This window comes from Ovis aries, chromosome 11 (genome assembly GCF_016772045.2).
Source record: "Ovis aries strain OAR_USU_Benz2616 breed Rambouillet chromosome 11, ARS-UI_Ramb_v3.0, whole genome shotgun sequence".
NCBI lineage: Eukaryota > Metazoa > Chordata > Mammalia > Artiodactyla > Bovidae > Ovis > Ovis aries.
The window spans coordinates 50199308-50213776 of NC_056064.1; the positions used below are offsets into that span (position 1 = coordinate 50199308).

Here is a 14469-nt window from a genome sequence, read left to right on the forward strand (position 1 = left end):
GCAGTACTTTATGAACAGAGAACTCTGCTACTCAGAGTGATGATAATCCTGGCTTGACTAGGACTGAGGTTGTGGGAACCCCTCACACCAGCCTCTGCCCACTGCAGTGGGCTTTGCCTGTGAGCAGAGAGCCCTACCCAGCTACCCGCATGTCTATGCCCAGCGTGCGAGGGCACTGGGATGCCCGAGAGAGGGGAGAGCACAGGGTTCCTCAGGCAGGGGCTCATAGGCCTGGGGGTCACAGGCCAGGGTAGGAAGAGCAGAGCAGAGCCGTCTCATTCCTGTGGGGCTGGCTGACCCTTTGCCAAGGGCATTTTAACCAGCACACCAGCCTCTATGTTGAGGCCTGTTTAAGCTGAAATGTTGAAAGAAGTTTCCCATGAGGGCAGCTGCTCCTCTCTCCTTCCTGTCTCTGCCCCTGTTTGGATGGAGCTTTTTTAAGTCTCAAGGCAACTGCAGTCAGGACTTTGGTCTAAGACCTTGTAGACTGATGGCCATCTGCCTTCCCATGGCTTCTCTACCTCTGTGCTGCAGTCCGTGGCCCAACCATGGGCCTTTGGCTCTGGGCAGTGGCCAGTGCATGACCGCAGTATTTACCCCACAGCATGCTGAATGCAGCTTAGGAGGGAAACAGGCCGGAGCTGCAAATAGGGTGACTACCCTGTAAGCTTTGAGTGGTTAATATTATAGCTACTCTAGTCAATATCTCTAGATGTTTTTCTCAAGTTTTGCTTCTTGGGAGATTTATCAGATTTTTCGAGATTCTACCAATGAATGTAGAAGCTTATCTTACTATTCAGTTTGGAGATACGTGTTGAATGTCTCTATGGGGAAGGACTGGGCTAGGCATGGCAAAGGGTGCCCAGGTGTGTCAGACGGTGCTGTCTCAGGATCTCTGGCTCCAAGAGACATCTCCTGGCCCCTACTTCCTCACACTCGGTGTGGGCTTGGCGTGCTACAGGTGTTAGTCAGTGCCTGGGCCGGTGGGAGGGATGGGTAGATATTTCTTCTTGGGTAGGACTATTTCTTAATCTAGGCGGGAAGTCTGTGCCCTGATGTGTGTAGAAGAGACCTTGATCTGCAGCATTTCCTCTGAGGACTCTGTGTGTGTGTGTGTGTGTGTGTGTGTGTGTGTGTGTGTGTGTGTGTGTGTGTGTGTTGTAAAAGAGAGCTTGGGTGAGAACCACGCCCACATTCACATCGCTTCCCTTCTTGGTTTAGACTTCGGGAAGATGCATCAGCTCTAAAGTCTAGCTGGGATGCCCAGATTGCTCAGCTATCCAAGGAGATGATCTCCAAAGACCTTCAGGTTCAGTCACTGCAGGAAGAGGAGATGAAGCTGAAGGCACAGCTGACCAGATGCCAGCAGGATATTGGAAGGTGTGTGTGATGGAGGAAGGGGGCGAAGATGGGGGTGGCAGGGTGGGTGGCCAGAGGTGGTCTTTCCCACAGAGCACAGTTACCAGTCTGCACCAGGGCTATTTCGTCCTGTGTCAGGAATCATCTCTGAGTTCTGATTTGTTCTAGTGTCTTGGTGTCTTTTCCTATCAGCCAGAACACTTGAGGAAAGATAATATTCTCTCTCCTAAGGAATCATTGAAATATAATAAACGTACCCATTTTAACTGTACAGTTGATGAATCTTGACAAGTACACACTTAAGTATATGGTACAGTCACCATGTAAAACCCTTCCATCGCCCAAAGTCCCCTCCCTCCCTGGCACCCTGTGGACTGCTCTCTGCCACTGTGGGCTTCTCCTGTTCTGGAGTTTCATCTGCATAGAATCCGACGGCGTATACTCTTTTGTGTCTGGTTTCTTTGGATATTTATTTGAACCTTCAGATTTTCTATTTTCTATTTTGTGCGTGTGTCACTTGGTAATTTGTCTTTCAATGAGTTTGTTCATTTCATCTAATTGTTTACTTTACTGACATGAAATTGTTTATAGTATTTCTTTACTGTCTCTCTAATATGTGTAAAGTCTGTGACAAGGTCCTCTCCCCTTCTTCATATTGATGATACGTATTTTCTCTTTTCTTCTCATCAGTCTAGCTAGAGATTTATCCATTTTACAGATCTTTCCAAAGAGCCAGCATGTGGTTTCTTTGACTTTTTTCAGTGGTTTTTTGGTTTTCAACTTCAGTATCTATTCTTATCCTTATTATTGTCTTTCTTCTCTTTTCTTTGCTTTAATCTGATGTTCTTTTGCTAGCTTCAAAGACTTTGCCCACAAGGTCTCATCTGCTAGAAAGACTGGTGAGGGGTTTTTTTGCGGGGGGTTGGTATTTTTATTTATTTATTTGGCTACACTGGGTCTTAGATGCAGCGTGCAGGATCTTTAGTTGCGGCATGTGTGATCTAGTTCCCTGAGCAGGGATCGAACCCGGGCACCCTGCATTGGGAGCACAGTCTTAGCCACATGAACCGTTAAGGAAGTCCCAAAGCTGGTGAAGTTTTTATTTCACACATTTTACTTTTCATTAATCTCCTCACTGTGTGTGTGGTTGCTTTTAATCTCTGAAGATATTTACAGGAGCTGCTTTACACATGTCACAGCTGTCCATGGCTGTCAGATATGTGGCCACTGTGTCAGCAGGCCTCTAGGTTGGTCATCTTCCTTTCATAGGCCCCCGCTCCTCAGCTGTAGGTAGCTAATTAGTTAGTCCCACTGAGAGCTCGGAGAAGGCAATGGCACCCCACTCCAGTACTCTTGCTGGAACATCCCATGGATGGAGGAGCTTGGTAGGCTGCAGTCCATGGGATCGCTAAGAATCGGACACAACTGAAATGACTTAGCAGCAGCAGCAGCAGCGGCAGAGCAGCTTAATCATTTAAAGGTTGCTTTAAATCTTTGTTATGGTGGCTCTAGGGTCTCTTTGTGACTCAGTGGTAGAGAATCCACCTGCCAATGCAGGAGACACGGAGATCTGGTTCCTCCAGTCAGATCCATGGACGAGGAAATGGCAGCCCACTCCAGGATTCTTGCCTGGAAAATACCATAATCCCGTGGATTGAGGGGCCGGGCAGGCTGCTGTCCAGGGCCGCAGCGAGTCAGGCGTGACTGAGCACACACGTGCACGTGAGATCTCCCGCGAGGGCCAGTCTAGCCCTTGTGCCACACGCACGCCAGGGTCTCCACTGGGCGCCTGGACATCCTCTGATGATTCCTAAGGACACTGTGCTCACTGGCGGAGCCTACCAGTTCCTCCTACTTGCGTGGTTCTTTCCTCCTTCCATTCTGATCTCTCCCAACCCCCAGTAGATGGACACTGAGTTACGTTTGACCTTTCAGCTTATTGTTGACCCTCCAGCTCTGTGTGCTCTGCTGGGAACCTTCCCGCACTTCTCTAGTGTGGCTGTTTTCTTGTTTGTTTGAGTTTGCTGGCTTTCTTCCTGTCTCTTACTGAGTTTGACCTCATCTCCTACGGTGCTGAGTTTCTCAGGACTGGGGGGCCTGGCCGCCTGCTCCCCTCTGAACCTGAGCCTGTGTGAAGGTGTCGGCTGGGCCAGGGAGCCCAGGAGGGACACCTCCCATCTCAGCTACATCACAGCCCAAAGGAACCTCAGGACAGTGTTAATGTTGGCACTTTTTACCCCCGCAGATACAAACAGCAGCTGTCTCTAGCGGTAGAGAGGGAGCAGAGCCTGGAGCGTGACAAGGTGCAGCTAGAGCTGGACTGGCAGCGCCGCTGTGAAGGTGTTGAGCGGGAGCAGTACCAGCAGGCCGAGGACCTGATTCAGGGCCTGACCGCGGCCAGAGATCAGGTCTGCACTCCCCTGGGCTGTCTGACTTCTTTCTGCAGAAGGAAGGGCCGGGTATGTCCACTGCAGCATGGAGCTGGCTTGGGCCCTCACCAAGTTATCCTTTGCACTTGAAGGCACTTGGCCTCACTGAGCAGTTTGGTTTATATCAGCAGGACTTGCAATGATGAGTCCCTGCCCACAGCCTGTCTCTAATGGCCAGGCAGCTGCCTCTGGAGCTGGATGCATAGGTGGCCCCAGCATTTGCTGGGCTCCTCTGGCTCTGACGGCCACATATTTCCTAGGGTTTCTCACCCTCGTGTCTGCCCTCTGCTTCCCAGCAGGGTAGGGAGCTGGTCTGGACCTTGAAAGTGGCACCGCTCCCTTCTGATCCTCCCAAGATGAACTGAGTCTGCATTTTCCCCAGGTTGTTGCCAAGCTCCAGGAGACGGAGCGGCGGCTGTGTGACCGAGAGGTGGTGCTGAAGGCCGTGACCCGAGAGAGAGACCAGGCCCTGCAGGCTCTGCGGACACATGGGCTACTCCCTGAGGAGGAGGCGCAGGTGAGGGGCCGCCCTCCTCCTGAGTCTCCCTTGCAGCTCTTCCTCCCAGGCTCCTTGGAGATACCCGCTACCCCCACCAGAGGGGAAGCACGCCAACCAGAATCAGCACTGGAGGTAGATCTTTGCAGCCATGTTTCTTTTAAGATGACTGTTCACACCAGGTGAGACCAAAGCTCAACCAGCTAATGGGAATCTGCACTCAATCTTCTTTGTGTCTTTAGTATCTGAAATATCAAAAAACCTCAAATTCAGATATTGTACCATGGCAGACGGTAACACAGAGAACCAAAAGGTCAGAGCTTTATCCCAAAACACGCTTCTACACATGTGGTGACTGAACCATTCGATATGTAACGATGGCCGTTCCTCTCAAAAAGCACAGACTCCCGTGCTGCTGTGTGCCAGCCAGAGCCTGACACTGGCTATGGGACGACCCCAAGGTGAATGGTGGCCCCGAAAGGCGTATTCTAGTCCTGGTGCCTCAGGGTGCAACCTTCCTTGGAAATAGGGTCTTTATGGATGTGATTAGTTAAGATGGATGATTAATTAAGATCACATGAGAGCATCCCAGCAGGCATACTAGGCTTGATGCCCTAGGGGTCAAGCTCCCGAAGGTGTGTCTGTTAACAAACCTCTGGGAAGATTCACACTCAGCCAGTGGTCAGGCTTGGGAGCACTGGTGTTCCCAGGAGGAAAGGGGGGGCCAACCCTAGTCTCCAGGGTCACCTATGGTCCTGGGGACTCATCGCTGGTGGTTTTTGCATGGGTACCTTCTCTAGGTAGAAAACAAATGCTTCTTTTTTGTTGTTTTTATTAATAAGCCTCCCTACCCAAATTTTTCTTTTTTGTATTTTACCGCCAGGCTGACAATTAAAAGAAGACATTTGTCTCCAAGCACCAGCTCCGCTGGTCAGGGAGGCCTGTCAGTACCTAGTTGCCTTGTTAAGTGAACAGGAACCTTAGAAATGGCTGAGGGGTCAGAAACAAGTGCCGCATGCAGAGTCGGGGGGATGTGCACCTCTGTTCTGTACAGGGGGCCCTGGAGGCAACATGAGGGGGCGTGGCAGAGCAGCACCTCGGGCACCAGTGAAGGTGAGCTGGCCTGGTGGTCTTAACACAGAGATGTGGCCTCCTTACCAAGCAGGGACCTGGGGTGGTGGAGGATGCTGTGCAAGTTTCTGTTGACCCAGAGGAGTGAAGTCTGGAATCCTCTAGATAATAGCAAAACACCTGCGTCCCCCCTTCAGGGCCTTAATACTGTGACCAGGTTAAGGGTGTGGCCGGGTAAGGCGGCGGATGTCGGCTGGCAGGCGGCGGTTGGTGCTGAGTTCTGTAGAGGTGGGCCCTTGGCAGACACTAAGTAGGAGCAGCAGGGGCGTCTGTCGTGCACTGAAGCCGAGACAGAGGCTGCTCAGGGAGGAAGACATGGCGCTTCCTGGGAAGCGCTGAGCCCACCACTGATTGCACTGCACAGACAGGCAGCCTCTTGGCTGTGGCCACAGCTTCCTCTTTGCTTGGCACTAGTTTCGATGATGGCGCATCGGCAGGGCCGGAGTGATCACCCCACAGAGACCAAGGCACCACCGCCAGGCAGGCTGCTAGGGTAAATGCAGCCACAGCCACAGGGACAGAAGATTCACCTTGGGAATGGGCTGCACTGCAACTTTGAGGTGGATCCTGTTGTTCAGGACAAGGAAGCTGAGGCCCTAAGAGGGGTAGTCCCTTCCCCACAGGTGGCAGAGGGGGAATGTGAGCAGTGCTGGCCAGTTGGCACAGCCCTGACCACTCTACTGTCTGCCTGAGCAGGTGCAGCCTAAGGCTTTGCCTCAGAGAAGGTGGCGAACAGCCCAGTGGGCACAAAGAGGGAGGTTGGATGTTTGCAGGAGGAGTAGTAAGGCAATAGCAACCCACTCCGGTACTCTTGCCTGGCAAATCCCATGGACGGAAGAGCCTGGAAGGCTGCAGTCCTTGGGGTCGCTAGGAGTCAGACACGACTGAGTGACTTCACTTTCACTTTTCAGTTTGATGCATTGGAGAAGGAAATGGCAACCCACTCCAGTGTTCTTGCCTGGAGAATCCCAGGGACGGGGGAGCCTGGTGGGCTGCCATCTATGGGGTCACACAGAGTCGGACACGACTGAAGCTACTTAGCAGCAGTGGGGCCAGAGCAGTGGCTGGAAGGAGGCAGGCAGGTGCATAGCGGAGCCAGAGGTGGCTTGAAAAGCTGGGGACTAGCGGTAACAGAAGAAATAGCTTCACTTTGGAAACAAAAGTAATATATACCACTGCAGAAATTTTACATTAGTTCACCCTAGTGCTCTCTGGAATAAAGCTGACCCAATGTTCACCCCAGCTCAACTCCATGGCCGGACCTCTCGGCGTGGTATCTTAGTGGGAAGTCTTCTAGGTTTCATTGGTTCTTATGAGAAGTTGGCAGTTTCTTTTATTTGTCCTTCCGCAGGAATGTAATGTGCCCTTTTTCCTCTGGTGGTTTTTAAGAGATTTCCTTCATCCCTGTTTTTAAACAGTTTGACCATGATGTGCTCTTTGGTGTGACTTTCTTTGTGTTTATCTTACTTTGGGTTTGTTGAACTTCTTGGATCTGTGGACTCAGGTTTTCATCAAATTTGAAATTTTTTTGCCAACGCGTTCTGCATCCTTCTGCACCCCCTCATTGATCTGGGTTCGTGTATGTCTGCTTCCCATTGTTCTGCAGTCGTTAGGCTCTGCTGTTACTTGTTCTTTTGTCTTCCACTCTGTTCTTGAGCTTGAAGGCTTTCTACTGCTCTGTGTTTATGTTCACTTAGCCTTTCCTCCTGTAGTATCTTATCTGCTCTTAATCCCATCCTATCCAGTGAATTTTTCCTTCAGACAATGTATTTTTCATCTCTGTAGATGCTATTTTGTTCTTTTTGATATCTTCCATTTCTGTTTTTTCATATTTTTCTTTAAATCCTGGCATATATTTATGCAAACTGCTTTTAAAGTCCTCGACTATCACTCAGCATGATGTTTTCATGTTCCATCCATGTTGTAGTGTGTGTCAGAACGTCATTCCTTTTTATGGCTATATAATGTTTCATGCTGTTAACTTTGTCCATCATCTGTTGGTGGACATTTGGATGTTTCCGTTTTGGCTACTGTGATTAATGCTGCTCCAGACATGTCTGCAGGTTTCTGTGTGGATCTGTGTTTTCACTTCTCTCGGGTCTGTACCCAAGAGTGGACTTGCTGGGTTATGTACTAGCTCTGGGTTTACTTTGTTGAGGAACAGCCAGATTGTTTTCCACAGCAGCTGCACTGTGTTACATCTCACATTTAGAAACCACTGAGTACTTTTACCTTTTACAGTGTACAAGGGTTCCATTTTCTCCACATCCTCACCAACACTTGTTATTGTCCATCTTTTGTTATATTTATTTATTTTATGTGGTTGCACTGGGTCTTAGTTGCACCATGTGAGATCTAGTTCCCTGACCAGGGATCGAACCCAGGCCCGCTCCATCGGGAGCACAGTCTTAGCCACCAGACCCCCAGGGAAGTCTCTCTCTCTCTCTCTCTCTTTTTTTTTTAAATAACTGCCCCTCTAACGGGTGAATGATGAGTTTTTTACTAAAAAGAAAGAGTCCCCAAATCTCTCAATAAAAATTATCTTTGAAAAACAGTGGTCTTGTCTTTATGAAACATAAAAGAAAAAGCATTTTCATAGTTCTGCCAACATTACCCACCTCCAGGACAGATGAGGGGCAGCAGGACAGGGGGGCTGGAGGGTGCTGGCAGACACAGACACAGCCAGCCTCAGACGCACAAGGCAATCACTGGTTCTTGGCTCTAACCATTTTCTTTTTCTTTTTTCTGTATTTGGCAGAGGCCTCTAAGGTATCAAGGAGAAGAAATCAATAAAAGTTTTCCGTCTAGTGAGATCCAGCAGCTAAAAGAGCAGAACACAAGTTTGCGAAATGTTATTGCACAAATGAGGAAAGAAATGGAAGCTCTAAGTGACCAGATTCTTCCTTCTGCCCGGTTAGGAGGGGAGCCCTCACAAACAAACCAGCCTGACCCAAAGGCAGCAGCGGATTCTGCGGTTCCTGGTGAGCAAGGGGGAGAGGGAAGATGAGGAGTCATCTCTACTGGGTCCATAAATAGGCTTCACTTGGAGTCTTAAAAATGAGCATCCTCATTATAGATTATGCCAAAGTATGACAGCTGCTTTCCCTCCAAGAGAAAGGATCTTAAGTCATATTTTTTATGTACGATAAAGACTTTGTATTGGTTCGTGGAGGGGGAAAGGGAAGGATGCACACGTGACACAGCTGGAAACCAGAGACAGACTTGGGCCAGGGGCTCGTTGGCACTGCGCTCTCCTGGAGGACCAGGCCTTTCCTCGGGGAAGCGTCCTGAGCCACAGAGGTGGCCTCGCCTCCTGCTGTTCAGGGCAGGGACTCAAAGGATGGTGAGTGGAGGGGCAGCACCTCTGACGGCTGCGCTCAGAATGGGATTGTCACGTCTGCATCAGGGATCGCAAGACTGAGGGCTCCTGATAATGGGGCCCACTCGGAGAGCATGGCGAGCTGGCGACACACAGACAGCATGGGACAGTCTTGAGGGTTGGACTGGGGGGCCGCAGGAGGTAGATAAAGGGTGAGAGTGTAAACGCCCCTGCCTATGTGTTTACTGTGTTTTTTGGAAGGTTACGTTCTGGCCCTTGAAGCAGAAATGCAAAATCTAAAGCATAAATTTAAAACACTGGAGGAGCAACTAGATGTGTTAGAACCTTCGAAGACATCCTTGTCCCGTGCTTGCGCTCAACCCAGCGTCCCGGCCTCCGCAGATACCACCGGTGAGCGTCCTCGTCTTGTGTTGTGTGCTCTAATGACTTCCCAGTAACACAGCCCAAGAAGACGTTACAAAGGTGCCGCCCCAGGAGCCCCACCTCCTCCTGCCGAGCCAGCCACTCTCCTGACTCCTCACCCTATGGCTGAATTTTCAGATAAGTGGAATTACAAGTGTGTATTCTCGTCTGACTTCTTTTGAGCAGCAGCATGTTTTGGTTGATGGTCAGACCAGACTGTTCACATGATTTCCTCCCCCATTAGCAGCTTTTGAACTGTGGTGTTGGAGAAGACTCTTGAGAGTCCCTTGGACTGCAAGGAGATCCAACCAGTCCATTCTAAAGGAGATCAATCCTGGGTGTTCTTTGGAAGAAATGATGCTAAAGCTGAAATTCCAATACTTTGGCCACCTCATGCGAAGAGTTGACTCATTGGAAAAGACCCTAGTGCTGGGAGGGATTGGGGGCAGGAGGAGAAGGGGATGACAGAGGATGAGATGGTTGGATGGCATCACCAACTCGATGGACGTGAGTTTGAGTGAACTCCGGGAATTGGTGATGGACAGGGAGGCCTGGCGTGCTGCAATTCCTGAGGTCACAAAGAGTCGGACACGACTGGGCAACTGAAAACTGAACTAGCAGCTGAGAGAGCCATTGCTCTGGTTCCTGCCCACACTGCACAATGAGCCATCTCCTGTGCAGTATGTCCTTGTATCTCACTTACTTTATACATAATGGTTTGTACTTCTAAATTCTCTACCATTATCTCACCCTTCCGTGTTTCCCTTTCCCCACATTAAGCGTTATTTGTGTCTGTGAGTCTGTTTCTTTTTCTTTATATTACTAGTTATATTTTTTAGATTTCACACATAGACATCATACTGTGTTTATCTTTCTCTGACTTATTTCACTTAGCATAATGCCCTTCTGGTCCATCCATGTTGTTGCAAATGGCCAAATTTCATTCTGTGATCAAGGAATCAAGAATATGCAATGGGGAGAAGAAAGTCTCTTCAATAAGTGGTGCTGGGAAGACTGGACAGCTAGCTACATGTAAAATAGCAAAATTAGAACATTCTCTAACACCAACTATAAAAATAAACTCAAAATGGATTAAAGACCTAAATGTGAGGCCAGAAATCATAAAACTCCTAGAAGAAAACTTATAGGCAGAACCCTCTGCATAAACCTTAGCAGTATTATTTTGGATCCATCTCCTAAGGCAACAGAAATTCAGAGTGTTTAAGACAAATTTATTCATCAGTCTGTTCCTCTATGGTTGGTCCAGCCTTACAGGCTTGTTCTGGTCTCCACTTCCATTTCTCTTAGCTTCCTTTTCCAACGAGAAGCCTGGCTCCTTGTCCTCCATACGTTACTTCTTCCATCCAGTTCTTGGGTGTGAGCACCCTCCCTTGCATGGACGGAGGCCTTTTCCCACATAGAGGCCCCACCCTTTGACCCAGGCCCACCCTGACTCCCAGGCTGCCCTCCATCCCAATTTCCTCACCAGCTGGATTGCAGCTCTCAGGCAGATCAGCCCCGGAGGGTAACTTCCAGCCGCCCATCTGATGATTTATGGGCTCGATTGTTCAGGAAGTAAAGAAAAAGGCAGGCAGGACACTCTGCCTATATAGTCATCTTGTCCCAGGTAGTGGAAGTCTTACTTTTGGCTTTTCCAATGCTGATATCTTTTACTTTCTTTTTTCTTATATTATTTTCCCCTGACTGAACTCTTTATTATGATGTTGATCATAGCTGACTTTCTTCCCGATCCCAGAGAAGAATTTTCAACACTTTTAAGTTTAATCATTACTTTTTTGTGTCAGATTAAGGAAATTTCTTCCTATTCCTATTGTAATACGAATCTGTGTTGTTTGTCATGATTCTGCCTCCACTGGGTTCAGTTCAGTTCAGTTCAGTCACTCAGTCGTGTCCGACTCTTTGCGACCCCACTTGAACATTATTTAGTGTTCTATTTTGATCTGGTTTTTTGGTCTATCTCTTTAGGTACTTTTTCTAGTGTTTTCCCCAGGAATTACAGTATGCTTACTTATCACGGTCACCTAGTGTCAGCACTTTGCAATTTCAAGTGGAATGTGGGGATCTTACCACCAGTCAGGCCTAAACAGCCCATTTCTTGTTGCAAATACCACCCCTGTGTACATCGAGAACCACATCAGACAGGATTCTCATTTTTGCTTTCAACTGTCAAACATAATTTTAAAAACTCAGGAGGAGAGGTATGGTCCGTTCTTTCCTTGAATCCTTATCCTTTCTGTGACTCTTTCTTCATTCTAGGTTCCTTCTGTCTGAAGCGCTTGTTTCAGCAGATCCTTTTCAGCAAGGCTGCCATGATGGACTCACAAGGTTTTCCTACATCCGAGATGTCTTTGTTTCACCTTCATCCCTGAAGAGTGTACTCCCTGGTATAAAATTATGAGTTTATAGTTCTTTGCTTTCAGCACTTAAACCATTTTCTTCTGGGGAGAAATCAGATGATTGTTTCTGATGAGAAGTCTATTGCCTTTCAATCATTTCTCTCTGCCTGCTTTCAAAGTTTGTCTTTAGTTTCAGAAATCTGATTATGATGGTCTGGGCATAGATTTCCTTGGCTTATCCTTTTGGCATTGAAACTGAACCAAATTTGAGAAGTTTTCAACCATTACTTCAAGTATTTTTTCTAGCTCCACACTGTCCTTCCTTTTTGGACTCCAGTGGCAAGAGTATTAGAACTTTTGTTTTTCTCCCCGGGTCACTGAGGCTCTGTCTGTCTGTTTCCAATCTGTTTTCTCTATTGTTCAGATTGGAAATTTTCTGTTTTTTCTTCAAGTTCACCAATTCTTTCTTCTGTTGAGCCCATCCAGTGAGATTTTTATTATGGTTTCGGTGCTAAAATTTCCATTAAAAAATTTTTTTTTTCATACCTTTGCTGAAACTTCCATTTGTTTTGAGACTGTATTATATTCCCTGTTGGAATTGCTTTAGTCTGTCTTCTTGATATGGACTTTTATCATTCAAGGTACAATCTTCCTTGTTGTTGGTATAACGAGTGATTTTGGATTCTGTCATGGATGTTTTGAGCATTGTGTCATCCGCTGTTACACACTGTTTTGTGTTTCCTCAGCATCTGCCTCTGCTGCTAAGTCGCTTCAGTCGTGTCCAACTCTGTGCGACCCCATAGACGGCAGCGCACAAGGCTCCCCCGTCCCTGGGATTCTCCAGGCAAGAACACTAGAGTGGGTTGCCATTTCCTTCTCCAATGCATCTAATACTGGCTTATTCTGTCCTTTCTTCTACCTTATTTGCTTTTTCCCTCGTTTTTGAAATGGACATTCAGCTCATTTATCTTTCATCCTTCTTTTCTAAAAAAATCTGCTGTGGCTGTAAATACTTTTGAAAGGACAGCTTTAGATGCATTCCTTAAGTTTTGATAAGCCGTGCTTTTATGGTAATTCGGTTCAAAGTAATTTCTAATAGCCACTGTGATTTCTTCTTTGACCTGTGGATTGTGTGGACATTTTTGTTATTCCTAGCCAAATGACTAGGAGTCAACACAGGTGTCGGCCTCTAACAGACACTAGCTGGTAAAGCTGGATTTTTCTTCTGTAAAGACTCCTACTTTATTGGCATAAAGTTTGTTCTTCATGTGCATCTCATCTCAGTCCTTGTGGGCACCCAGCTGCATCCACTTAGCTTTAGAATGTCTTCAACGTCCCAGTGGACCAGCAGTGACAAGTAGCCATCCTTGGAGGAGGGCAGAGAAGAACATACCTACGCACCTCTGCCCTGGACACCACAGATGTCCTTCTCGAGGCAGTTGGAAGCTCCCCCAGGATGGTAGGAATGTTATTCTGACAAAATCGCTCTTTCTGCAGGAGCTGTGCCAGTCGATAGAGCGTCCATGGGACTGGCACTCAGAAGGCTTGGAGACAGAGTGCATCTCCTGAGCTTCCTGGTAGCACGACTGAGACAGAAGGTATGGCCACCCTCTGATGCTCGACTGAGTAGGTCTCCCAGCTGAGGGCACTGCCGGGGCGGCAGTGAACCCCAGGAATCTGCTGTGGCCTCCCTGTGCCTCCGGCTCCCTGTGAGGACGGGGTTATTGCTGGGAGCAGCTGGCTCGCCTCTCATGTGTCCCTGGGAGGCACACAGTGAGGACCGGGCAGACGACAGAGGGGAGTCCAGGGTAGGGGGGACAGTGCTGGCCGTTGACACGCAGGGCCTGTCTCTGCCCACCCAGGGTGTGCTGGGCGAGTCCAGGGACCCACGTCAAGCCCCGGCACCGAGCTGAGGCAACAGCATGTGCTGGTCACCACTGTCTGTGACTCCAGATGCTTCGCCCAGCACCGGCCCTTGCAGTCCCCTTGGCCCTGCCTTCTCGGGGACAGGTTGTAACCAGGCGCTGGGGTGACCCACTCCTTCCTGTGGAGGTGGGACAACTGGTCAAACTCCAGTGCATCTCCACCCTGGCACCTGGGGCTGGTGACCCAGCCTGCACTTTATTGCTATTATCTCATGATACCTCTTTTGTTTAGTGTTTTTTTTTAAATTCTGGTAAAATATACATAACAAAATTTGACATTTTTGCGTGTACAATTCAGTAACATTAAGTATATTCACAGTATTGTGTACCCATCACCAGGGTCTATTCCCAATAGGACATTTTTATCGTTCGAACAGAAACTCTGTCCCCATGAAACTCTTAACTCCCTGTTTCCTGCCCCCAGCCCTGGTAAACTCTACTCTTCCCGTCTCTGTGAAGCCGGCTCCTCTGGGAGCCTCCTATGAGTGAAATCACTCTGTGTTTCTTCTTCTGTGACTGGCTGCTTTCACTCAGCATAACGTCCTCAGGGTTCATCGATACTGAAGCAGGGGTTGGAACTTCCTCTTGAGAACCCCACATTCGGTGTACCCGCTCATCTGCCGGACACTTGGGTTGCTTCCGCCATTTGGCTGCTGTCAATGTGGTGGACTCCTGTCTGTCCAAGTGTCTGTTTCAGTTCTTCCAGGTAGACGCAAAGGAGTGGAATCCCTGGTCGCAGGGTAATTCTACATTTAACTTTCTGGAGACCCACTAAACATTTCCACAGTGGCTGCGCACTTTCCACTCCCAGAAGGTGCACGAGGGCCCCCGTGTCTCACATCCTCACCAGCAGCAACTGCTTTCTGTCTTTTTGACTCTAGCCATCCTAGCAGGTTTGAGGTGGACCTCTCTGTGGCTTATTTGCATTTTCTTGATAAAAGAAATGGGGTGGCAAAGAGTCGGACATGACCGAACAACTGAACTGAACTGATAAAAAATGACGTTGAGCATGTTTTCATGTGCTTATCAG

The 14469-nt window shown here is 48.4% G+C and overlaps 1 protein-coding gene across 9 annotated transcripts in view; it reads left to right on the forward strand.

The window, feature by feature from the left end:
* The window catches only part of CCDC57 (coiled-coil domain containing 57), a 109102-nt gene that overhangs the window by 34225 nt on the left and 60408 nt on the right, over positions 1 to 14469 (forward strand). For 8 of the 9 annotated variants that reach the window (XR_009595372.1, XR_009595373.1, XM_027974305.2 and 5 more), the window contains 6 exons: positions 1222 to 1380; positions 3605 to 3767; positions 4171 to 4305; positions 8174 to 8396; positions 8996 to 9145; positions 13012 to 13112. Coding sequence is in view for 7 of the 9 variants with exons in the window: in XM_027974305.2 (XP_027830106.2) it covers positions 1222 to 1380; positions 3605 to 3767; positions 4171 to 4305; positions 8174 to 8396; positions 8996 to 9145; positions 13012 to 13112 (931 nt within the window). In the remaining 2 variants the exon portion in view is untranslated. The remainder of the gene's footprint in view (positions 1 to 1221; positions 1381 to 3604; positions 3768 to 4170; positions 4306 to 8173; positions 8397 to 8995; positions 9146 to 13011; positions 13113 to 14469) is intronic. The other variant, XM_042256231.1, reaches the window with a different exon arrangement.